Source organism: Grammomys surdaster, unplaced genomic scaffold, assembly GCF_004785775.1.
Source record: "Grammomys surdaster isolate TR1022 unplaced genomic scaffold, NIH_TR_1.0 61, whole genome shotgun sequence".
In the NCBI taxonomy this organism is placed as follows: Eukaryota; Metazoa; Chordata; class Mammalia; order Rodentia; family Muridae; genus Grammomys; species Grammomys surdaster.
In genome coordinates, this window is record NW_021604563.1 from 20,323,472 (window position 1) to 20,350,972 (window position 27,501).

Consider the following 27,501-nt stretch of genomic DNA (forward strand, 5'->3'; position numbering starts at 1 on the left):
ATTATTATATAGTGTAAAAACAGCACATGGGTAGATAGACATGAGTGTTGAATGAATGTCACTTGATCAGGAAAATTTTTTTTAGTTGTGATTATTTTATGTGTAGAGTTACAGTAGAATATGACTGTGTGATAAATCATTTTCTGTTTCAGCTTATTTACTTTAGACAAGGACATGAAGCTTATGTGCGAGCTGTAAGGAAATCAAAAATATATAGTGTTAATTTACAAAAACAGCCATGGAACAAAATGGATCTCAGGGTAAGTTTGCCCAATTGACATGAATTCAATTCAATGAGTTTGAGAATTAAATTGCTTTAAGCTTTTTTTTTTGTCTCAGTTTCATGGACATTTTGGTGGTCTTGTATGTTGTATTTGTATATCCCAAATTAATTATTGCATGCTACTTTATACAATGGAATATATTTCTATAAATTTGTATGCTAGGGTATAGTACTTCATACCTATAATCTTAAATCTTGGGAAATGGAAGCAGAATTGCCAGGAAGTGAAGCCAGCCTAACCTATAGTGGAAGATTCATTGTCAAACAATACAAAATAGAACATTATTTTATAACATATCTTATGGGCCTAGAGAGAACGCTCTATGGTTAAAAGCAGTTCCTCCTACTTACGTGATGGCTCACCACCATCAGTAACTCCAGTTCCAAGGGATCTGATGTCCTTGCTGGCCTCTATAGTCATCCATCAGGCATCTCCATAGTGCACAGACACACACAGGCAGAGCAGGCATACACGGAAAATAAATGTTTAAACAATTTTTAGGCTGGGTGTTCTCTTATTTGCCCTATTTTTTCTGTAAGCTTTGGGTCCTATAGGTTTTTACCATTCCTCAACCTCAGAAAAGCAGATATTTCCTAGCTTCAAGTATTTTCCCTGTTAACAGTTGTATACATTCCAGAGTAAACCCTGTGAACTGCAGGCATTCTCACGGTTCTCATAGTTAGGTTAAATATCAAAAAGCACAAAAAGCTCAAAGGCTTGTATTCTGGGGATCATCTCTTTTGATATAATACCTACACTGCTTCATAACATCAAGTTAAGATAAATACAGTTATTTTATGTTAAAGAATTTTATGTCAGTTACTGTAAGTTGATTCTAAAGAGAGATATAAAATATGTACAGGCAGGCATAGATGTGTATCTTTCCTATTTGAGTTTTATTTGTATTTTTTTTTAATGTAGAAAAAAACAAAGGGTAGTTTTAGTATGATTTTGTATGGGAAATGAAGACTTGCTGTTTGTCTTGACAGATAAAAGAAAGGTCTGGAAATTCAACTAGATATTTAGTTTAGACATTTGCAGATAAAATATTAATGTTTTTAGGTATTAAAATATCTTAGTAAGTCATCTTCTGAGGATTAACTCTACTGCCTGCTTATCTATTCAAAATCAGATGAGAACTGAATACTCTCCTACAACCAAGGGAATGGATAAGCTTTCTGTCTTATTTCTGTTCATAACTCTGACTCTAGGAAATAATAGGAGGGTAGTATGTATAAGATAAAAGCTTTGGGATAATAATACCTGAATTTCAACCCTATCTCTTCTCTATGCTTATGTATAATTTTAATTAAGTTGCTGTATCCAGGAAGATTAGTTCTTTATTTTTTTTTAAATATCAATAAACTATAGGATTGTAACATTAAAATACTATATGCTTTAAAAAGCCTGTCATCTCAAACATATGTAGATAAGTCTGAATGATTATATATTGTTTTTACTAATAATGTGTGTGAATTTTTTAACTAGTCTTGCAATCCTCTGGTTTAATTTTTTTAAATAATTTTTTTTTATTTTTGAGAGTATCATATAATCACATCATTTCACCCTTCTTTTCCTGATAAATCCTTCTATGTGCCCCCTTGCTTTCTTTCAAAGTCATGATTTATTTTCTTTTAATTGCTGTGGTGTGTGGCTGTGGGTGTATGTATGTATGCATGTATGTATGTATGTGTAAATAGTCTGTTCAGTTTGTATGCTGCTTATATGTGTATGATTTCAGGACTGACCATTTGGAATTAGAATTATCTTGTGTGGCTACAATTGGTATTTTTCCTGGAGAAGACTATTTCTCCTACACTTGGCATTAAGGAATTGCCTATAAAGTTCCTTTACCAGGGTTGAGGCCTTTACCCCTTTCAAGTTAGCATATCCATTGCTGTCAAAAATGCCGAGTTGTAGAGTATACTGCCAATTGACACATGCACAATACAGTTCTCACACCAACGTTCAGGAATCATTGAGGAAGTGGGGGCAGAAAGCCTCTAAGAGCCAGAGGAACAGAGAATTTGCTGTGAGTTTGTGTCTAATAGAAATGTCAGAAGTTTTCTTTTTAAGACTATTTGGCTAATAAGTACCCAAGGCCTATAAATTAAGGGTAATACTTAAGATCGTAAATTCTGGAATGCTTCCTTAAAGATTTTGCTGCTTAGTTTTGTTTAATAGGCCCACCTTAAATGTCAATGTGTTTAGTATTCTTTTTGTAATTCTTATTTGTATCGGCTTTCATATGCATGTGTGTTTAGATATTCATATATATAGATATTTTATATCTATATAGATAGATATTTGTATATATGTATATATGAATGTTTATATACATTCATATATATATGAATGTATACATTCATTCATTGAATGTATATATTCAATGAATATATATTCATATATATGAATTTATTTTATTTGTCAAGATATTCATATTTATATTCATATATTTATATCTATATATAGATATAGATATATATTTATTTAACTTTAATAAAGTAAAGGAAACCAAGTAGTTTGAGAGTGGAGGGGCATGGGAGGAGCTAAAAGGAAGAAGAAGCAAGGAGTTGTGGTGTAATTAAATTTTAGTTAAAAATCAAAATCATAACCAGCCTGTGGTGATGCATGCCTTTAATCTCAGTACTTGGGAGGCAGAGGCAGACGGACCTCTGTGAATTTGAAAACAGCCTGGTTTACAGAATGCATTCAAGAACAGCCAAGGCTACACAGAAAAACTGTCTCAAAGCCACTCCAACCCCTATAAACGAAGTAAAATATCTTTAAATGAAAAGAAAAGTATGTTATTGCTACTGCTGTTATTTTAGATACTATTAAATAACAGTTTATAATTCAGATAATTCTTAAGTTATTTGAGTAATAATGAAGGGTATTAATGAAAGGAAATCATATATAGAAAAATAACGTATTGATGTTTCCATGTATAGGAGCAAGAATTTGTTAAGATTGTAGGAATCAAATATGAGATTGGACCACCTACGCTATGCTGCTTGAAACTTGCATTTTTGGATCCAATTTCAGGCAAAATGACTGGAGAGTCTTTTTCCATTAAGTAAGTAGCTATTTCTGATTCTGCGTTTGTTTGTATGAATTTTAGTGTGCATCATTACTAATGGATTTAATATTTAGTTAGTGTCTCAAGAACATTGGGAGAAGAAAGTCCTGAAGCACTGCTACATGGTTTACAATTATAGAGATATGAGCTTAGCTCCTGTTGCTCTGTGTACTATATGATAATTGAGTAAATGCACATAAGAGTGAACTGATGCCTGAGCAAAGCAAGTTACTTAATCTGCTCATGTAAAATAGACACATTTAACTGCTGATAGTTTCTTAGAAATCAAAGCTTGAAACATAGTAGTGAATGTTGGTTTTGTTAATAATCATACAAATAATAAGTAAATGACTGTGGAATTAAATTTAAGATTGAAGGGAATGAAAAAATACCGAACCATATTTTTTTTTAGGCAGGATCTCACTTTGTACCCCTGGCTGGCCTTGAATGAGATCTACCTGCCTCTGCTTCTCAAGTGCTAAGGTTAATGATTTGTGCCAGCATGCCTGGCAATCCAATTTTTTAAAATTTTGATGAAGATCTTCATACTAAACTTTTTAAAGCCTTAATCGATGTCTTTATGTTAAGTAAAGGCATTCTGGAGACCACAGGGTTTACAAAATTTTTGCTATGTCAAATGTTTATCCTTGGAATGCAACATGTGATAAGTGCTATTATATTACAGTATTAGATGCTACTGTGCTTTATTTTCTGTGTAGGTATCATGACATGCCAGATGTCATTGATTTCCTTGTGTTACATCAGTTTTATAATGAAGCCAAAGAAAGGAACTGGCAGATTGGTAAGTATAGAATTGTCACTTACGATTACTAACCTTGAATAACAGTATTAATTGTTGTTTTTCACATTAATTTATTTATTTAATCACTTTACATCCCAACAATGCCTCTATCCTTCCATCCCTCCTCTCACAAGGCCCTTCCACCATTCCCAAAAAGTCAAATGTATAAGGCAAACAAAAACAAATAAGCTTAATGTTAAGTAACGTTACACACATTGTCTGGTACTTACAAGTGCTTCATTGTTGTCCCTCATTCACCTTGTGTGATTTTCCTTGCCTATGTCCGGTTGTAGAATGAAGATACAAAATTAGAAATACCAAAAATAATAATTCATAATTTTTAAGTTGTTCCTCATTCTCAATAATATAATGAATTCTTACACCATCACATTCCTTTTTTGCCTGGGATGTCAATTTTTCTAGTGAATAAGCTAAACCTCCCTTTGTTGTGCTTAAGTTCTGGCACCTGCTATGTAGTAGCTCAATAGTGTGACAAGGCCTCCACTATTCACCTCACTTCCACTCACTGTACCAGCTCACATAATCACAAAAAGAAGGGAGACTACAGTAGTGCAACAAGATGCTTTAAGAGAGACCATATCACAAACTTGTGATATTTTATAATATTATGTTTTAAATGGTTTATTATATCATTTCTAATCTCTTACTAAGCCAGATTTATAAAATGTACGAGTAATGTATGATGATGATAAATACAATGTTTCTATCTTTTAAAAATGCGTAATAATTTGAATGGCAACAGCACTCATTCTCTTTATTTGTTTGTTTTAATTCATTATAGGTGATAGATTCCGCAGTATAATAGATGATGCCTGGTGGTTTGGAACTGTGGAAAGTCAGCAGCCTTTTCAGCCAGAATATCCTGATAGTTCTTTCCAGTGTTACAGTGTTCAGTAAGTTTAGTTCATTTGTGCCTCTGACAAATACTAAGTGTTCCATTATATCAAATTTTTTTCATCTAAAATTTGTTTTTCTAATGCATCTTTGTGTCCTCTCTCTCCTGTGGAATAATTTTAAGATATATTCTTCAGCAAAGAAATGTAACTACTGTGAAGACTGGGCTTCTGCCCTCTTAGTTTTTACATTAGTGTTGCATGTTTTCTCTCTCAGTGATGCATTACTGCCTTTATATAAGCAGAATTGTAGTGTCATGAATACTATGTTGCTTTTTTTCTGAATTTCACCTTCAAGAAATCATGCAAATTATGTTACTGTATGAATGGAAATGCTTGGGAATCTGATTTGCATCTTCTTCTTTTGTTGATAGCTGGGACAATAATGAAAGAGAAAAGATGAGCCCCTGGGATATGGAGCCAATTCCAGATGGAAGTAAATATATCTTTAAAGATGAATTATAATTCTTAGAAAAGCAAAATGGCGACAGTTTGATGTTGGAAACTTATTGTTTTGGATTTTTTTATTCTGTACCTAGCTGCTTTTCCAGATGAAGTTGGTGCTGGTATTCCTGTGTCCCAGGAAGAACTAACTGCATTGCTGTACAAACCCCAGGAAGGAGAGTGGGGGGCTCACTCCAGAGATGAGGAGTGTGAACGAGTTATTCAGGGAATCAACGACCTTCTTTCCCTGGGTATGGTGATTATGAAAAAAGACTAGACAGGAGTGGGACGCTTGAAAGGCCAGCAGAATCTTAAAGTCTGCGCAACAACTATAGTTCATCACAGTGTACTTTGCATTTACTTCAACAGGCACAATGATTTGAGTTTAATGTTAACATTTCTTTATGCTTGGCTAAGGTCGTAACTAGTAAATTTTGTCATTGCTGGGGGGTGTGGGTAATAGCAAAGACAATCACATAAGTGTCCTTTTCTTTCTTGAGTCTTCTTGGCTCTCTAGCTATTTTCTGAGCCTGTCTTTGGAGGGGTTTCTTGGTAAGACAGTGGGTGAGTAATGTATTTTACCCACATAAATAGTTTTATTTTCTAAAATATATCATCAGAGGAGTTTGACATTTATTCAAGAAAGACTTAGAAAACTGAAATTTGGCATGTGTCTCGCTTAATTTTGTTTCATTTTATCGAATTTAAACCAATACTTTATACATGATTGTCTTAGTTAGGGTTTTACTGCAGTGAACAGACACCATAACCAAGGCAAGTCTTATAAAGGTCAACATTGAATTGGGGCTGGCTTACAGTCTATTATCGTCCTAGTGGGAGCATGGCAGCATCCAGGCAGACATGATGAAGGCAGAGCTGAGAGTTCTATATCTTCATCTGAAGGCTGCTAGTGGAAGACTGACTTCCAGGCAGCTAGAATGAGGATTTTAAAGCCCATGCCCACAGTAACACATCTATTCCAACAAGGCCACACCTACTACAACAGGGCCACACCTTCTAATACTACTACTCCCTGGGCCAAGCGTATATAAACCATCACAATGATTCAGTTACTATATACAAAGAAAAGATGACATATTTATTACTTGAAACATTATTGTTGTAAAAATTAGGTATATTGCCCTTCCTTCTTGTTTATATGTGGAAATTAACTACCAGGAAATGTTGGTCTTTTTATTAACTAGGTTTTTAAAATTTTGGTGACTTTTGCAGATTTTGCCAGCCCTTTTGCTGTTCCAGTGGATCTCAGTGCCTACCCCTTGTATTGTACTGTAGTTGCTTATCCAACTGACCTCAATACCATCAAACAAAGACTTGAAAATCGCTTTTACAGGTTTGTTTTGTTTTATAATTTATTACAGAAATCATAGTTTTATGGTTCTTGTGCCTTTTAACATCTGCTTTTTGATGTCTGATCTAGTCATCCAAAACCATACTCCAAATGTACACACTAAAACTCTATATGGAAAGAAGACAGAGTGGAAAACATATGTAGCACATCTATAGGAAACACAATAGCTACATTAAATCGAGTTTACTAAAGGCAAATTAGGGAGTATATTAATGCCTCATGATCAAGATGCTACAATGAATATGCTGAATATTTAAAATCCTCCTTGGGGAATTAGCAATAGATAATTAAGTTTAATTGCTAGATATATAAATAGGCCAAGTTATTTTGTTCTTTACTTTAGCTTAGGAGAGAAATTACTATGAGAGCACTTTGCAGGTCAGTTCTTGGTCCTTTGTTAAACCGTGTTGACTTTACAGTAACTGCAGTATTCCATGAGCTAGTTAGTTGGCCTCTGGTACTTGATAAATGTGCATATTTTATAAAATAAGCATTGACTTAATTTGATAATATATTTCAAACATAGCTAGATGAAAATGTGTTATTTTCCACAATGTAGGTTTTTTTTTCTTTTGGTCCCTTTCCCTAAACTAAATGTGACTTTGACTTACCAATGCACATTTTGTTGTTTTTTGTTATATTTATTTATGTGTGTGAATGTTGGAAGGGTCAGCAGAAGAGCCACATTTGTGGTACTACATACACACAAAGATCAAAGGACAACTTTCAAGTGTTTCTTCTCTCCTACTGTGTGTTTGGTCCTGAGCATCAAACTCTGGTCCTCAGGTTATCCATTGAGCCATGCTGGTGTTCTAAGCCTGCACAGGTCACTATATATATATATATATATATATGCACATATGTCCAAATACCTTAGATATACAATGATAAAGTGTCTCATAGTTTAATAATGCATATTCTTAGAATATAATTTAAATGTATCAGCCAATACTAACAGGATTTTTTTATTTCATAGGAGAATATCAGCATTAATGTGGGAGGTACGGTATATTGAACATAATGCTAGGACTTTCAATGAGCCAGATAGTCCTATAGTTAAAGCAGCCAAGATTGTGACTGATGTCCTACTTCGGTTTATTGGGTAAGAAGGAGTGTCATCTTCTATAGAGACTAACATCCTATTTCTTAAATATGGGATGTAGTTTGCCTTACTTATCTTATTTCTTAGGGATCAAAGCTGTACTGATATTTTGGATACTTACAATAAAATCAAAGCAGAAGATCCAAACAGCAGCGATCCGGAGGAGGTAAGGATCACGGCTTGATGGTTCTGATTGTATTTCTTTTCTGGTCTTGGAGGCATAGTGTTAATATTAAATACTGTAATTGTTTATAAATAATGAAAGCTTTCGGAAGGTGGCTGAACATTGACATCTCATATATTAAGCTCTTTTTACCTCGATTCTGATGTTACAATACCAAAAATGTAATGGTACTATCTACAAGGTGTAGTGAGAGACAAGTACCAATCACCCCTCGAAATTCAGTGTATTTATAAGATCAAAAATCAAAACTGATTTTTAGCCCTAAAAAAAAAAAAAGACAGAACACTCAGCATTTTATTTCATTTGGTTATTTTTCTTGGTGAAAACTTATCTGACAAGCTTATCTGACTAGAAAATAATCATTTTAATACACCTAAATGTCATTTATATAAATAATAAGGACAATATGATATAGGAGTTAGATATTAACCCATTAACAATCCAAGCAAAATTATTCATTTTTCCTTATACTTTTTATAACCTTTACTATAAATGTATTTTAATTTAGGATTTGATATAATAAGAATTTCTCTACAAACTAGTACTACTGTTTTGCTTAGAATTAAAAGTTAAGTCAAATGTTAACAGCTTGTCCATTGTGCAGTTGTTTTTCCCTTCACTAGTTGTTCCAGAGTCTCTATGCTGTGTTATCAAACCTATTTCTCAGAGACATGCTTAACTGAATTAGTATAAAATGTACATTTCCTGTAGGAATCTAATTCTTGAAATAGTAATATTTCATTAGGAATATTTTATAATTATGGTGTATCATATGAATGAGTCACATAGAATTCACCTAGAATAAGGTTTTTTTTAAATGCTCACATGTATTTAAATACAAAATTTCATGTTTTTTCTCATTCCCTATTCTAGTTTAAAAAGAATGCCTTTTCAGTTCTTCTCCCAGTGTATTTTTTAACCTTGACACAGCATATTGCCAACAGTTAGAGTGAATCTCCCTCCCACATTTATTCTGTTGTCTGATCCAATGAAGCACAGTTAGCTGTCATTATCTTTGCCAGTTCCTCATGCATGGACATCTACTTTGTAACACTTTGAATGTAACTTAGCATCTCTCGTCCCCCCACCCCCTTTAATTTAGGACACAGAAATGGTTGACTTAGATTCAGATGGTCCTGGCACTTCATCTGGAAGGAGGGTGAGTAGATATGACTTGCTGAAAACAGCATTCCCAGGTTTCCTGAATCAGAGATCCTAAAGTCTTTTACCCCAATTTTTGTGAGTAGCTAGGACTCGTGGAAGCAAATACATAGCTTTCACATGTTTTAGGTTTATTACAGCAATACAGTATACAGCCTAATCACCTGAAGGGAGAGTCTGGATGAAATTATAAGTTTCTATATATTCTATCTCCTATGAGGGGCCACACAGCACATTGTTTCCCCAGCAATGAAAAGCGAAAAACATGTATGTGATTCATGAGTCAGTTACCAAGACTTTCATTAGAAACTGGTTATGTAGGCGCCTTGTGACTAACCCATACCTTGGTTCCAGATTCCCACAAGGAAAGCAGGCAGCCTCATAGATTATGTTGTTTATACTCTTTAAATAAACAGTCTTTACAATTCAAGAAACAGATAAGGCTCCTGAATACAGGCCACAGGGCAACAACATTTTACATCAAGTTCTGCTTCTGTGCAAGGGGAGTGGGGAAATGGTTGCTTGTCTGTAGTTTATTTGCAGTTTAGATTTTCCTAAAATGAAATTTTAGAATAGCAGAATTGTTGGGATTAGCTTTGGTTTATTTTTGGCCAGACAAAATGATGACTTAAACTAAGAAACATAAAAGTGTAGTGATTGTTGTGTTTTATGCAAGTGACTGCTGTTAGAATGACAGATATGTTAGCTCAGTTCATTGCAGCTTAACTTTGATAACATTAGGCTTTTATGAGAAGGAATAGTTAAGGAAAGATGTAATTATGTTAAATCTGTAGGCCAAATGTCGAGGCAGACGACAGTCTCTCAAGTGTAATCCTGATGCTTGGAAAAAGCAATGCAAAGAGCTACTGAGCCTCATTTATGAACGGGAAGACTCAGAGCCATTTCGACAGCCAGTGGATCCTCATTCTTACCCAGTAAGCATACCATTGTTTAATTACCAACAGGACAATTTATCATTAATATTCATTAATATATGTTCATGAACAATTTCCTCAGTTCTTTCCTTTTTGTCATAACCTTTTAAGTTGTCATGGACTTAGTATAAAAATTATGTAGTTTCTAAAACAAACTCAAGTCATCTGGATGTGGTGGCACATGCCTTCAATCCCAAACAGAGGCTGATGGATAACTTGGAGTTAGAGGGTATTCTGATCTTCACAGAAATCCAGGCCATCCAGGACTGCCTAGTGAGGCCCTGTCTAAAACAAAACAAACAAAAAAGCCCCTTTCTGTTCTTTCATGCTTTTTTTAGTATATTCTACTAACTTTTAATGACACCACCATACACTATAGACTTGGTAGTAATATATATGTCAAACCTTTGTAATTCATAGTCAATTTATCATCAGTATGGCTACTTAGATTAATCCATATACCAATATTACTTTTCAACAAAGATAATCTTAACAACAATTTAGAATATAGAGTTACATTTTACTTTTAAGTAAGGGTCTCCTCACTGGGGTGGGACTTACTGTGTATCTAAGCTGATCTTGTGGTCATGTTCCTCTTGGCTTCTCAAAGGATAGGATTAAAAGTGTGCACCACTCAGCCCCATGTCTAGGATATTTTTTCACACACATATGTGACAATTCCAAATACTGGAGATGCTTGGTTATATATATTTGTATGTTTTGGAAAGGAAAATGAAAACCAATGTTACATTCAACAAAGTTTGATTTGTTAGTAGGAAGTATGAGTTGAGTACAAAAAGCTTGGGTTTTCATAGCAGAATATGATAAATACAGACTACTTTCAAGTAAAATATAATTTGTATTTGTGGTTATTTAAGCCTTGAGTCATAGTTTCATTCAAAGTCTTGTTCTGTGTCTTGGTGATGTGGAAACAGTCTATGTTGTTTACCCTAATAGGCTCAACAACAAGAAGGAGAATCTTCAGAATCAGTTCCTCCAGATAGACAAGATCCATCTCTTTCTGAGGTAGGGTTAGATTGTTTTTTTTTTTTGTGATATTACATTTAAAATTTTTCGTAATGCACACAAATTTTGTTCAATTTGCTCAGCCCCCCTTTGCAACTTCACTTAGTTTCTTTTTAGGCCTTTATTTAGTTTTTGGTCTTTTTTATTCTTTTGTTTATTTTTTGAATCAGCATGTCTTCACAGTTGTTCTTCATGAAGTCATAGTTACTTGTAGACATAGATAGAAAGCCATGCATCAAAACAGAGAACATGCGGTGTGCTCTATTATTTCTGTATCACAGATAATCCTCACTGGGGTTTCCTTAAATACTCAGTTGAATATTTTGATATTTTTTGTCTTACTACTTATGTTCCGACATTATTCCCTCTGAAAACCTGTTGGAATATATTTTTGGTGTTTTTAAAACTTAAGGAAATCTATTTAAAGAAATTGTGGGCTTTTTTCATACTGTGGAAAAGTTGTTTTTCCTTATTATAATAACTTTTCTCTGCCACTTTTGATACTTCACATTTTTTTTCCCAGAGAAAATGTGATGGTTTTACTTCTTAATGATTCTAAGTAGCATGAGTGACTGAATACATTACTATGGATTTTACTCAAATTCCTGTAATCAGGGCAGTAATGTACATGTCTGCTTCAGATATTATCCTATATGATAGCTCTAGACTTGAAAGATTTAAGGTAAAATGTATTTTTTCTCCTAATTAAGATCAAACTAAATTTTGAATCAGTGAGACTGAAGACTTTAGATGAAATAAAAATTTAAAAAAAAGAAGCCAGATGTAACGGTACAGAAGTATAACCCTAATATTTGGGAGGCTAAGCTGCATATAGACACCAAGAAAAGGGATATGGAGCATAAACATGGCCAGTTAATTTTGACTTCAGCTAATGACAACATATGTGAAATGTCATAACTCAGAATCTTGGAAACATGTAGGTAATTTGTGGAGTAGACTTATGTAATTATGCATGAATAATCTCATCATCTGTCATTAGATAACTTGGCAAGGTATTAATTACTTCAAGTCAGTGAATGACTTTGACTCTTCTGACCCTTTCAACTCATTATTTTCAGAAACAAAGGAGTGAGAATAAAATTGCTAAACATAAAGGTGGCATTTGTGTAAGAATAACTAGCATCAGTGGGTAATGTCATTCTCCATGCTATTTTATTTAGAATTGTTTTGCAATTTGAGTATTTAAATGTAATACATTATCATTTGTAGGATTATCAAGATGTTATAGACACACCCATGGACTTCAGCACTGTGAAAGAAACTTTGGAATCAGGAAATTATGATAGTCCTCTGGAATTTTATAAAGATGTTCGCCAAATATTCAGCAACTCCAAAGCTTATACTTCTAATAAAAAGTCAAGGGTATGAAACTAATATTAAATGGACAGTTATATATATCAGGCAGTTTTCCTTCCACAGTTTTTAAGATTTGTAAACAAATATATTCTAGTATTTGACACAATTACTGAACTTTAACTCTCAGTATTTTTTCTGAATTCTGGATTTTTTCAAGGCATGTAGAAATATGCTTTTAGAGTAATCATTCTGAAATTAGGCAGCTTTTTCTTTTTCATCTAACTCTTCTTTATTCTTTAATGATAATTACATTTTTCAGAGAAACGACAAAGAAAGAAAGTTAATGATTTAAATACTCAATTCCCCTGTAAATCAATCTAAAAATAAGGGTAGTTGACAGTTATTAATTTACATAAAATCTTTTAATTAGTTCTTCATGCGGATATTCCCATTGCTATTACAACTAGTGAACCCTATTGGGAAGGTCCACCTTTTCCATACTTACATAAAATATTTCCTTATGTATTATCAACACTGAAAGTAGCTGGAGAACAAGAAATAGTTATAGTAATTTTTTTTTTTAGAGTCACTTGTATCCAGCTAAGTGTCAAACTTATATGGTAGGTGTATGTTTACCTACTTCAACTTCTTTACATACAGTAAATTTCACTGATTTCTCTAGGTATAATTTTTGGTTTTCTTCCATTGTAGTATGTATTTACTTTTTCTCCTTTAATCATCATTTTTCGAGTAATATAATCTCTGTAGAAAGTTTAAAAAATATAGAAAAATATTTTTAAAATATTTTTAAAACTCTCAAACTTTATCACATTTTTATTTATAGGTAATATTTAATGTGCTTACTTCTAGGACTATCTGTACTAATACTTAACATTCACATACTTTTACAACATTGGGTTTTGCATTTCAAGTCTTGTTACATATGTATTTTGACTTAAAATAAATTTTACTAATTATTTGAGAGTTTCATACACTATATTTTGAACATACTCACTTAGTACTCTGTCAAACCTCCCATTCCTTCTCACCCAACTTTGAAATATCTTTTTTAAAAAATTAAAATTCATTACTCATCAAGCCAATCTGTGTTGCCCAGGTAGTCTTTTGATTGGGGCCTCTTCTGTTATGCAGTCAGCCTACCAGAGGTTACATCACTCAAAAACAAAACAAAAAACCCAACTTTCATACTCTTAAAAGCCATTTAGATGCTATAGCTCCTCAGCAACTGGTAGGATTAGGTATCAACCTTCCTGTCCCTATTACTGGGATTTTGTCTGTCTGGAACTTGTGTAGGTCTTATGCATGCTTTCACATTCTCTGGGTCCCTATGGGCATCTGTCCTGCTATGTCTATTAAACACTGTTTCTTTGAAGTCATCCACCACCTCTGACTCTTAAAATCTTTTTCCCCTCTCTTCCTTGGAGATTCCTGGGCCTTGGAGAGACTGATTGTGGCTGAGCACTTTTATGCTCTTTTTTTTCCTGCACATTGATCAATTAAGTGTGCTATTTACTTCAAGGAAAATGTTTCTCTGAAGAGGGTTGGCAGATGCTCTAGTCTATATTATAATTGTTTAAAATAAGATATTTGAAATTTTCCTTTATCTGATCATTTCATAGTTTATTGGAGTTTTGTTTTTTACTAGTATCCTGTTGCTATAAAATTCGATTTTTAAAGAAATAATTTTTCACTCCATACAAATAATGACTGTTGCTAATGCCTTTAATATCCTTGAGTGTATTTTCATGTGTGTACAGTCCCTTGATGGTTCCTTACAACAGATTACCAGCAGTAAAATTATTAGCCAAAGGATAGCTGTATCTTTAAATTTTTATGGTATATATTATAAATTGTCTTACAGAATATCGTTTCAGTCAAAATTTCCTGTTATATGAAGATTTGTTCATATCGTTCACAGAACTAAATATTACCTTTAAAGCTTTTATTATTTTTTTTAATGAAAATGACATCTTAATTCCTCAAGAATTTCAAGTAGATAGTATGTGTTCTGCATCTGGAAAGATGATGTTCATATTGGTCCAGATATGCTCATACTTTTCTTAAAACTAAAGTAAGTGCTAAAGCAAGGCTTTACTTTCCACCTTTCCAGATCTATAGCATGACGCTGAGATTGTCTGCCTTATTTGAAAATCACATTAAAAATATCATCTCTGAATATAAATCAGCAATCCAGAGTCAGAAGAGGAGAAGACCACCACGGTACAGAAAGCGTCTGAGAAGCAGCAGCAGCTCGTTATCGAGCAGCAGAGCTCCCAGGTAGAGCACATCTGTGCATCATTTGATGCTTTAAAGCCTTTTGTGCCTGTCTGTCACCTCATTTGTGAAAGTTCATGAATAAGTTCCAAAAGTCTCAATAGATTCAAGAACTCTTGTTCTTGTATAAGTCTCAATAGATTCAAGAACTCTTGTTCTTATATAAAGATAGAGTTTGGAACCTAAGCTATTGTTTATGTGGATATTCCTATGCCTTTAAATGTTTATTTTTTATTTTTTTCATCTTTTTAGTTATTGACGTTGAACTTTGCCAAATCACCAATTTTAAATATTTCACTTGATTTTAGGTAGTTTCATTTTTGGTCACCTTAAGAATTTTCTGTCATATTATTTATTATACTGAATTACTAATAGAAAGATGGTTTTTTTTCAGTCCAAAAGGGAAACAGAAGCAAATGAAGTTACAGCCTAAAAATGACCAGAATACCTCAGTGGCTTATGCCAGGACTAGCTCTCCTTTTTCTTCTCCTGGTAAGTATTTCTTTGCCTTTTGTCTTCTATAGTTTGATGCTTATTCAAGGATATAGAAGTGGTACCACCGAAGAGAGTACAAAGAGCAACCAATCAATTTGGATTAAAAATGCATTTTTAATCATTTAACTTGCTATTTATATGGCCTTCCAGTAAGACATTATTAGGTCAAGTGATTTCGTTTCTTTGTTTGACTCGGTAATTTGGAAAATCCCTTCTAAGGCATTTATTTTGTGTGTGAGTTTTTTACCTATGTGTATTTTGTATGCCATGTGTATGCATGATATCCGTAGAGTCCAAAAGCGAGTGTCAAGTGCGCTAGAATCAGAATTATAAATGGTTGAAAGCTGCCATGTGAGTGCTGGGAATCCAAGTTGAAGTTTCTAGAAGAGCAGCCAATGTTCTTAAATGCTGAGCCATCTCTAACCCCTGACTAGATGAATTTTGATGTTCCTTTGAAAGTCTGCAACTGTACTTATAAGAACTCAAAAGGATTTGTACAATATAGTGTCAACATAAGACTTAAGGACTAAACATGTGATAGAAGTGTTTCCTTGTTTTGTTTTCAACAGTTTGAAAGTTTAGTGATGATAAACTATTTGTTCTCCTGTCATCAAATATTATTCTTACTTTAGGGGTGGGTTTTAAAGTCTTGCTAAAATAGCCAAGGTAGATCTTCAACTCATTGTCATCCTATCTGTGTTTCTAAAACTTGGGAGTATAGGTGTCTTACCAGTTGTAAAGCAACTTTGAATTTTATAATACAGCAGCCCATATTAACTTTCTTGAAAAACAAATGAAATTTTATTAATGTTAAAATCTCTTAAAATGTAAGTTTCAGATGCTGCTGAAGGTGTTTCACTGTATCTGCTTGATGATGAAGGGGATGGGCCTTTTTCTCCATCAAGTTTCAGTGGATATAGTAGAAGTGGAAATAGCCATGACCCAGGGAAAGCCAAATCATTCCGTAATAGAGTTTTACCAGCTAAACAAGGTAGGAAATTGAATATGAGAGAGGTAACATATTCTCTATTTTCTTATGATGGATAATGAGTCATTAGCTGGTATGTTAGAGTAGCACAATTAGTGTGTCCTAGCACTTAGTAAGAATTACAGTATGGCCGAGTTTAAGTCAAAGGGGATTTTAGAACACTTAGGAACAGACGTCTAATAACTACTTTAAAAGAAAATGTAAAATGGAATGAATAGGAGAAAAAAATGAAATGAAGAATTCATCTCCCAAGTACATAAGAACCAGACTTTCAACACATTTATGATTTTTCATATATTAAACCAAGTCAATAAAAAAATGAAATAGACTCAAAAGTCCTATTTTTAAAGGTCTTCATCTTGTGAGCTGTTCCAGTAACTTTTTATTTGAAGAAAAAATATGGTGCTTACAGAAATCATTGACTCAATTCATGATCATATGAAGTTTGCTGTTATTCAGAAACTATTATACAGAATACTGCACATACCTTGAGCATACTCAAAGAAAGTTCTATGTTCAACTATGTGAAGTTTATAAAAATACTTAATTTGTTTTTATAAGTATGTTACTAGATTATTATTTTAACTTCATATATATAAAACCATATATGTGTGTGTGTGTGTGTATACACACATATATACTTGGATGTTAACTTTTATATGCAATGATTTATGACCACCAAGTTACTTTATAGACTTTGTAAATATATTGCCGATTATATGGAAAATATTGAAATATGTTATAGTTGATCTCAGGTTAAAGACTGACAAGTAGTTGAAACAGTTTGAAAATGTGCTTTTATGTTTTCCATTTCATACTTTTGTTTTTTCTGACTCTATTTTATATATACTTATGCCACAGATCCTTCATAGGAAAATCTTATAGATAGAATAGCCTGTATTTCTTCTTTCTTTTACACAGAATCCCTTTGTCCTCTATACCTTACCTATTACCCCAGCCACTCTCCAAAAAGCTCTTCTGCCCAAATCACCAGTAATATAGACTTTCTATTACTTTTTCTATGCTCCTTTTCTTAGTACTTAAGACACTGGACACTGTTTACTCCTCCTCTATTAGCAATTTACTGGCTTGTAGCCTGTACTGATATTGCTATAGAATTCTTTTGCTTCACTTTGCTTGTTCTGAGTTTTATTTTCAGAATTTTTTTCCTGTTTAGCTCACTAGATGTTTTTGGCTCCTGTAAATAAAGAACTCTAATGGTAATCTGTTGACTAAGCCAGTCATCATATTTAACACAGAGACTCACTGTGTAGTTCTTAGTCTAGAACTCACTCTGTAGACCAGATTCTTCACAAACTCAGAGACCTGACTGCCTCTGCCTCCTGAGTGTTGGAGTTAAAAGTGTATGCTACCATTCCTGGTTTAAACCATTCTTCCTGATACATCAACTCAAGCATCTTCTCGTTCCACCAATGTTTCCAGGTGCTTCTTAAAAGTGAATTTCATCCATGTTCATTATGTTTGTGTCTCAAAACTCATCATTTTCATTCAACTTCAATCTCTTATTTTTAAAGGTATAATGTCACTGTGTAGTCTAAGCTCACCTTAGATTTTTTTTTTATCTTTGTGACTTAATGTCTATAATACTGAAGTTCGAGGCAGTGTAAATTAGCACTCAGGAATTTTTAACTCTCTGTTTATCTCTCACATCACAGAGTTGTAAAGTTTTGTTAATTCTATCATTCTTTTAAAAGTTTTGTGATTATGTGCATATGTTTGTGTCTGTCTGTTAGTTTGAGCATGTTAATACAGTGTGAACACAGTCTATAAGACAGCATCGGCTTCCCTGGAGCTGGACATATAGGCAGATTTGAGCTACCCATGTGGGTGTTGGGAACTCACCTCTGTAAGAACAGCAGGCCCTCTTGACCATCTCTGTAGTCCCTCTGTAACTCTTTAAAGCTGCTGAAATGTCTTATCTCCTGCTATTTTGTGTTACCGACTTAAGTCTGTAGCTGAGTGTATTAGTCACTTCTGACAGCCGTAATAAGAGTCCAGAGTGAGCAGCTTAAACAAGACTTCATTTTCCCACAGTTCTGGAGTCCCAAAGTGCACAGAGATTACTATCTGAAAAGACCTTTATTTTCCTCAGGCTTATAGAATACCACATTTAAGTTTGTGTCCCTTAAGACCATGTCTGACTTTATATTTCTCTGTCACTCTTTCTCTGGCCCCACTGCTTTGGAGTGATACAGTATGTATCTATATATTGTATAGGAGATACAGTGTGTGTGTGTGTGTGTGTGTGTGTGTGTGATGGAGAGAGGGAAACTTAGAAATGTTCAACGTTCAATTTTTTTCCTTTTTCTCTAATATTTTAGACCTCAATGGACGTTCATTACTTCATATAAGACTCCAGTATCCACAAGCACTTTCAGAGTTAGGCCCTCGACATAAGAATTTTAAAGGCACATTATTCAGTCCAAACAAACCCCAACTTAGTAAATTAATGTTGGACTTATAATCACCAGTCTTCTCTCCTTCTGGTTTCCTTTCCTGTTTTCTTCCTGTCTCACTGGCTATTTCTTCCCTATTACCACTGCTGCTTTTTCTTTATCTGTAAATGTTAAGCTAATATAGCTTGCTTTCCTCATCTATTTTCTTGCCCTTTATTTGCTGTCCGTGGACTGAAACTTCATTCTCTCTCTAGCTCCATAATCTTATGAGATCCAGCTTACCTACATAATGTTTTCACTTGTTTTGGGGTATGCTTATATATGTGCATATGCAAGGGTATATCAGAAGCTCAACTCAGGGTCTCATGCATGCTAAGCATATTACCATTGAGCTACCTTCTTAACCTCTGATTATTTCATGTCTTTTTTTTTTTAAGATTTCTACTGACTTTTTCTTAGCACACTCCCCAAACTTGTTGAATCTTCAGTTTTTCCCAACTTAGCAGATACTTCTACCCATTACCCAGATTCTTATACTATAAAACCTAGGATATACACTATGTTTCGTTCTTAGTGTTTGACATCAACCATTCTCAACAGATCCCATTGGTTCCACCTTTGAAATAAAGTATTTATTCTGGTTGGCCTTCTAGGACAAAACCTTTGAGTAGATTATGGACATCACTTCTTGGCATCTCATTGTGGCTTACCTAGACTACTAACTTCAGAGTTCAGCTGATATCCACTTCTATTTACCTCCTACAATCTGTATCTGTATAACAGCAGGAATTATTTTAAAATGTAAATCAGTGTCTTTCCCTAGTCACTTCCTTAATTGCTCTTTTAAATGTTCCATCCTTTCTAAATAGCATTCCCTAGACACAGCCCTTGTTAACACTCATCTCTACTTAACATTGTATTTTTAGTCACGTTATCCTCAGTAGTATTATCAGAACTGTGATAGCAAGTAGTTTCTCATTCATCATCAAGTTCCAAACTCTGTCTAATGCCTGCTCCATACTAGTTACTGCAAAGTATTTGTTAAGAGAATGAATGAATGAATGAAACTTGTACTTTATGTTTCCTTATAATTTTTAAGTTTAATGCTAAAATTTCTGCCCAGATAACCCCACAGTCCTTCAGTATCTTTTTTTAATTAACTCCAAAAGAAGCAGTGAAAGAAGAATCAAACTTTAATATCTTTCAGTTTTCTAATACTTTCAATGAATCTGTCCAGTCAGTTTTTAGGCACTAGATTTTTTTTTGGCACTAGATATTTTTAATACATGGTTGTGATTTTTAATCTCAATGATTATCTTATAGTGTCAAGACCTAATTTTAAAAAATTATTCATTTTGCTTTAGATCACTCCCTTGATGGGCCTCTTACAAATGCTGATGGCAGAGAGCCCCGGACAGGAGCCAAAAGAAAACTGCTCAGTGCTTCAGAAGAAGATGAAAGCATGGGAGGAGAAGAAAAAGAAATGAAAGAAACAAAAGAAAAAGCACATTTATCCTCCTCTGAGAGTGGAGAGTTAGGATCCAGTTTAAGTTCAGAAAGTACCTCTGGCTCTGACTCTGACTCTGAATCCACATCCAGAACAGATCAAGATTATGTTGACGGAGACCATGACTATAGCAAATTCATACAAACCAGACCTAAAAGAAAACTCAGAAAACAGCATGCCAATGGAAAAAGAAACTGGAAGACGAGAGGCACAGGAGGAAGAGGCAGATGGGGAAGATGGGGTAGATGGAGTAGAGGAGGCAGAGGAAGAGGTGGCAGGGGGCGAGGGGGTCGAGGAAGAGGTGGAGGTGGTGGGAGAGGGAGAGGACGAGGGAGAGGAGGAAGAGGTGCCTCTAGAGGAGCGAGCCGAGCCAAACGAGCACGAGTTACAGATGATGAATTTGATACGATGTTTTCAGGACGTTTCAGTAGACTTCCACGGATTAAAACAAGAAACCAAGGCAGGAGAACTGTTTTATATAATGATGATTCAGATAATGACAACTTTGTGTCCACTGAGGATCCTCTGAATCTTGGTACATCCAGATCAGGCAGAGTACGTAAAATGACCGAAAAAGCCAGGGTTAGCCATCTCATGGGATGGAATTATTAACAGTTAAAGATTTTAAAATAATTTTTAAAAATAAAATCACTGGCCTTCTACTGCAGGGAATTTATTAGAAAATCTACAAAGCAAGTTGTGTGGGGACTTCTGCTTCCTTTCACATTGGTGCTTTTCCATTATGCCAGTATACATTTGTTTCAAGACTTTTAATCTCCACACTTCATTTGTTCAAACAAGCCTTACTCATTAGGCCTTAAATTAAAACAAATTTTGCCCACACATATATGTGTGTGCACATACACATGCACGGACATGCGCTCACTTGCGCACACACATACACACACACACAGACACACACACACACATACACACACCACAGACACACTACAGATTTACTACATTAAAGGAGCATTCTGCTTCTTAAGAGTAGCATGACATTTTTATCTCAATAAGATATCCCTCTTTGCTTTTGTATCACAGAAGTATAGCACCTTCTTACAGAGTTTTATATAGTTTGTTTTTGCCATTTTGATTCCTATACCCAGTAATAATAACTTTTGCACAATACACCAATCCTAAAGGCAGCTATTAAATGTTTACAGTTTCTATATTGTAAGAACGATCTGGATTATTTTACTCTTCCCAGGCCAAACTTTCACGAACTGTACTGAACTGAAGTATATATTTATACTGCAGTTTTGGGGTGGGGTGGGGGGTATCTTGATATGCTTTTCATTGATTTGCTTAATTCACGTTTAAGGTGAGAAAGGGTTGGTGCCTTGTAAATATGTAGCAAATCATTGTGGTGTGTCCTGATGTGTGCATTAACTTTATTAAAAGAGAATACTTGAGGTATCAATCTAGACAAGGTGCCAAATGCAAAAGTTTCTTGCATCCATTTTTCTTTTCCTGTTATATTTTATTGCATTAATAGGACTTGTGTAGCTTAAATGTAACTTAAACATTTGAAAAAAAAGTCCTCATCCACAAAGATTAACTTCTTTGAACAGTAGCTCAGCTACCTCTATTAACTACAACTACTGGAAATGCTAAGGAAAATAGATGCTGTTACTCATTACTAAGGAGAAATAGAACAGGCTTGGTAGGGATGAATACTCCTAAGTTATAAGCTGAGAATTTTCAATAATTATATTGGCTCTCAAATTAATAGTTGTAATTAACAAGATTTCCTAAGTGTTATATGCTCTAGGCTTTTATAGAACATATTTCTGTAAGTAGAGTTGCTCTACTGCATATATCTCTCTGCTACCACTTACTATATTTAACAGCTGTGAGTTACTGGTTTTCATTTGAATCTTAAATAGTATCAAAGCACCTAACTTGAGCTGGAATATTTTGGCTAGCTAATACTTGGAAGCAACTTTAATAGGTTCTTCTGTTTTCATTCCAAAGGGTTCTTCTGTTCTAGACTTGCAGAAAAGAGCCTCATTGCACTGCAAACAGATATTTTGAATCGTTATTTTATAGTTGAAAAACAAACAAACAAAAACCCTATAGAATCGTGTATGGTCTTGTTTACAGCAATAGAGTGCACGTGCTTCCACAAGTGAGCTTCAGTTCCAAGATCAATTTTATTCCCCAAATTTGAGATAGTAGATGTGCTACTTTGTTACATAAATTCTTGAAGTGGGAGGGGGGATAATAATTGATCTCTGCTTTTGTAACAGCAGTTTTGTTACACTTAGATCAGACTTGTGTGATAAAACATTTTCTTAATGTATGCCTGGTAGTACAGGATATTTCTTAAGCTGACGTGTTTGTCTCATGCTTTTAATCATTTCATGCATCTGAAAATCTGTTAAGTGCAGAGGAAGGAGTACACACATAACTTTGCTTTTTGGTGGGGTTGGGGTCTTTATTCTTGAACTAATACCCTTAAGCAATTTTCACTTGCAGTAGAAATGATGTTCAGGCTTTAAGAAAATATAATGAACTGTTAATGGCACTAATGTCTGTTGCTAGACAGCAGACCAAGCTGATATTTTTGTTGTTTTTCTTCACTATACCAAAACTTTCTGGTTATAAACTCAACTGCCATTTTAGCCATAGTATAGATTCAAAATGTTCCCATTTGAGAGTCTATATTTGATTTTTTACTAAAATATACTATTTCAGTTATTCATCTCTTGGGCATTTAGACTAAATTGTGCCTGTGTTTTCCTGGAGTCAGTAACATTTTGTCCTACAACAATCAACATACTTAAATTCCTGGATATACCCAAATGTGTGTCATGTGTACCATTTTAGTATGAAATTTTTGTTGACATTCTTCCATGAAGAAAGAGCTGACCTCTTGAAATGTAGAAGAATTGTCATTTGTGTGATATTAGCAGTCTGGAGCTTTATTTATAATTTATTTTGAAAAATAAAAATGCCACATTTATTCCCCAAATGTCAAGATTTTCTAGGCTTACATAATTAGAATAATAAGGCTAAAGACATTTTTAAGCATATTTTATATGTAGTGAAATACTGTGAAATACTAGTGAACAGCATTTTGCTGTGATGTTGATTTCAGTCATTAGAATTTAAAGAGTTAGTCACCAGGGTATGTTAGGTGAGCATAGTATCATTTATTATAAATCAAACAGATACTTTTCTGTTTGCATGCAAATTATTTTCATAAGTGTGAAAGTAAAAGTCTGGGAAATAATATTTTTACTTTTTTAATCTGGACTTCCCCTTTTCCCAATTTATATTTTAAGTTTTTTAATATCACTTCCTACAAATGTGTCATAATTTGTATCATATTGAATACTTTATCATTTCAGTTTTCTAGAGATCTTTTAAACCTAAGTAAGATCTGGGTTGAGCCATAACAAAGAAAGTAGGGAATGAGTTAAGAATTTTGCAAATGAAGACCACAGTTATCTTTAGGCCCATGAGAACATACACATGTATAAGTTTAATCCTATGCTATATCTGAATAGTCAGTAAGCTATAATATTTCTCATGAATGCTAATGTTCAGATTCCAAGCTTTATGACCTTAGCATGTGTATATGTTTATAAAATTGAATCATGTGTTTCTTCTCTGGCTTGCTGTATGTATCTCATCTAGCAATAGGATGCTCTCCCAAACATGCACAAATCCACTAGCCTAATGACTAAATTTGTTTGTGTAAAAGTCTTTGTGTGCTTGTATGTATGTAGTTTTTTTCCAGTTTGACATACCTTATCCCAAACATTAAAAAGAGAGACTATTTTCTATGGAGGATACTGTCTACCAATTATTTGCCTCTTTGGAGCTCAGTCTGTGCATTTATTAACATTTAATCATCCATGTCATTTTGTCTTCTAGATGACCATTCTGGTTTTGTCATGTATTTGTGTCCCTCTTTTTAATTTAATTTGGTCTTCCATTTGTTTGTATTTTCTCTTTCCCTCCCCAGATATCAGGTTTATTCTAGACATTGTTCCCATGGTGCTTTGTTTCCCACAGAGGCCAAGGAACTGAATAAAATTCCTAAGTTTCCTTCTACACCCTTTAAGTTCTCCTACACCTAAATTGGCTTTCAGATATTGTAAATTAGAGTGATTTATCTTTTATTTTTGTTTTAATCATGTAGATTGTCATCAGACAATACAGTGATTAAAAGAGAAAGATGTGAATGCCACTTCTAACTTTTGAATAAAGTTTTTTGGAGCATTTTTCAAAATGTGTAAGTTTGTGGTAACGATACACCCCTTTAGGATATATGGAATCATTTTATGCACATTTGCTAACTGGTACTTCTTTAAAGCTGCATTTCCATGCCCTTAAAAAGAGTCTGAAAACATGTGATTTTCACTACAATTTGATATTCAGCCTTTTAAACAATTACAGTAACATTTGAAAATAGTGCTGGGGGTAAGGAATAGGACTTTTGACATTTAAAGTCCTTTATTTTAAATGCTAACCACATTCACCAACATCTTGGTGGCATGCAAGCCTTTATGAATGTTACTGAAAATATTCTAAGATCATTTTTAAGGCTTGTTTTTAAAATTCATGGTGAAATATTTGCATGCTGGTTTTTTCTTTACATCTCTTAACACCCAAGTGTTAATTTACTGCATTTACAAAGTTTGGGTTAAAATCCAATTAAAGTGAAATGTTTTTATGGTGCTGTATTTTATGGAACATGGAGAGCACTCAGGATTCTTGATATTTATTCTTTACTATGGTCTTATAATCCTTAAGTATTTCTTTTGTCGTCTTTCCTCTCGGGCTTCCTCTTATATCTACTTCTTTTTCACAATGAATACTGCACTCAGCATACTTCAATCAGACTGGAAATTTCACATTCATTTCTGAGAGAAGAAATAGAAAGGCCCTACATTTTATAGTTAAGATGTGTTTATTTATATGTATGCCCATTTCTTATTCTTATACCTATCTTAATTAAATCTAGATATGGGACTTAGACATATAAAAGCATGGTAGTTATTTTCTAAAAAAATAAAATTATTGCTACATATTGAGATCGCCATTCATAATTTACTTTTAAAAATCACATATTGAAATATCTAGAAACCCAGTTGGAAAACGTGTCTTTGCATATGTCACCAAATACATTAGGCAGTACTACAAGTGTTAATTTTTTAAACAATACCGTGGTGATGGCAATCAGTAATTTATTTCTTTGTTCTGTAACTTATCATCCATGTTTTTTTTGTAATGCTTTACACAGTATTAACAAAACTGTACTTTGTGTTTGTTCTTAGTGTCCATAAATTTTAAAATGGAAAAACATTCAGTTAGTAGTTGATGTGCTGTTGTGTATGGGCAGAATGTCCGTTAAACTAAAATTCAGTGGGGAAGAAAGGTAAACAAACTGGCTTGGTTTATAAAAAATGTTTTGTTTGGCAGTTGTTGGTCATTATAAGCAATTACTTTCAAAGAGAAAAAATACTGGACTAAATTTGTTGCCATTCTTTATGGGATGTTTACAATAAAATTCCAAGTTGTTTGGAATCAGTTGCACTCTCACTGCTTTATGCCTTAATTCATAAAAGAGATAAATTAACAAGACGAAAGAATTATAATAACTACGAAGTTAACCTTTCTAACTATCCAGCTTTAGAGATTGTATCATGTAATCCGTGGGTCTTCTTGTCATATTTTGTTACCATTTTTTAATTCTTAGAATCTGAGTTGCTTCCTATGAAAGAAAAGATGTTTCATATTCTTGCTGATATTCTTTGGATCACCTTTAGGTAATCAATACGATGGTAACACTTTAAAATGTGGGCTGCTTGGTGCCTTAAGTAGCAGTCCCAAGCACTTGTGAGCTCTTTATTCTGCAGAGCTTCTTGAGGTGCCTAGATTTTGGATATACTTACTGTTAAGTTTTAACAGCTGCGCTAAGGATACCCAGTGTTTTTTATTTGAGGTTAAATTGCCTATCGACTATGAATTTATTATAAATGGTGCTTTAACTTGATGTAAATCTAGGAGGGAGAGAAATGAAGTGAGCTGGGGTCTGAATGTTTTACCAGGAACACTCATCCTTGGCCTTAAATCTATACCCACAAGTTTTTCTCCCAATGTCAAATATTCACAATTAATAAGCTTCCAAAAGACTGGTCTGCATCTTTTATATGTAGCTTGTCTGTTTTGTGTTCTTAGAATTGAGAAGACTCTTAGAATAGTTCACCTCTCTTCTGGCATTGGATCAATTGACTGACAGCCCAATTTTCTCAATACCCAGATTGAGGTCAGGGTTTGTGTTATTTTTGTTTAGCTGTTTGACTGCTTTAAAATAACCCTCTTTTACTATGTGAATATGTTACATTAAAAATTCTTTGTTAGAAGGCTTTCGTATTTTCTTTATCCGCTAGATTTCTTAAATAGAAAAATTAAAGAATTTTTATGACAAAACTTTATTGGAGTATTCAGAAGATTGTTTGCCTCATTGAGAAGATCAAGAGGAAAGAGTCCCCTTTGCTTTCTCTCTATATTATTTACCACTTACTCCTTAAAGCTACTTTCCAAAAATGCACAAAATAAATTGAAACTAATACATTGAGTGTGTGAGTTAACTTTTAAATGGGATTTTTGGTACTATATTTAAACTCATTTCCTGTCTCAAGATTTTTATATAAGTACTTAAAGCATTTTTATGATGCATAATGCTGGTAGACCAAATATAACATTAAATACAAATGAATATTTTTATGGTGTTATTTTTTCCCCCAAATTTGGAGTGACTGTTCTCATTTTGTAACTTTTTAGTTACCTTTCCTTTGCCATCTGTAGTACCTAACTTAATAAAGTTACTTCTCACCTGCAGAATATAAACATCTAGTAGCTAATTTTAGCAAAAGTTAGCATACTAATCTTTAAACATATATTAAAGACTTTCAAAACTCTGTCATGCTATTATGCTTTCATTAATTTGTTAAATTCTACTTAATGCCTGCTCAGTGCCCTTAGAATTTCTAATTTTATAAAGTTTCTCACAAACATTTTAAGAACTAAAAACGTTTCAAATCATTTAATACAAGATATTAACATTGATAAATATTTTATTCATTTTTAGTGGTGTTTTGTGGTTCATTTTTGTCCTGTTTAAATTGTATGGTAGCACATAATTTGTACTAGGAATTTTGT

The 27,501-nt window shown here is 33.7% G+C and overlaps 1 protein-coding gene across 1 annotated transcript in view; it reads left to right on the plus strand.

The window, feature by feature from the left end:
• Positions 1 to 27,260, plus strand: part of Brwd3 (bromodomain and WD repeat domain containing 3) — a 92,899-nt gene extending 65,639 nt beyond the window's left edge. Inside the window, exons 25-41 of the mRNA XM_028780923.1 lie at positions 153 to 260; positions 3,236 to 3,360; positions 4,083 to 4,165; positions 4,968 to 5,079; positions 5,454 to 5,515; positions 5,619 to 5,774; positions 6,757 to 6,877; positions 7,872 to 7,997; positions 8,085 to 8,163; positions 9,284 to 9,340; positions 10,137 to 10,277; positions 11,235 to 11,303; positions 12,534 to 12,686; positions 14,752 to 14,918; positions 15,310 to 15,407; positions 16,243 to 16,401; positions 20,180 to 27,260. Coding sequence (XP_028636756.1) covers positions 153 to 260; positions 3,236 to 3,360; positions 4,083 to 4,165; positions 4,968 to 5,079; positions 5,454 to 5,515; positions 5,619 to 5,774; positions 6,757 to 6,877; positions 7,872 to 7,997; positions 8,085 to 8,163; positions 9,284 to 9,340; positions 10,137 to 10,277; positions 11,235 to 11,303; positions 12,534 to 12,686; positions 14,752 to 14,918; positions 15,310 to 15,407; positions 16,243 to 16,401; positions 20,180 to 20,934 — 2,571 coding nt within the window. The 3' untranslated portion in view covers positions 20,935 to 27,260. The remainder of the gene's footprint in view (positions 1 to 152; positions 261 to 3,235; positions 3,361 to 4,082; positions 4,166 to 4,967; positions 5,080 to 5,453; positions 5,516 to 5,618; positions 5,775 to 6,756; positions 6,878 to 7,871; positions 7,998 to 8,084; positions 8,164 to 9,283; positions 9,341 to 10,136; positions 10,278 to 11,234; positions 11,304 to 12,533; positions 12,687 to 14,751; positions 14,919 to 15,309; positions 15,408 to 16,242; positions 16,402 to 20,179) is intronic.
• The last annotated feature ends 241 nt before the right edge of the window (positions 27,261 to 27,501 follow it).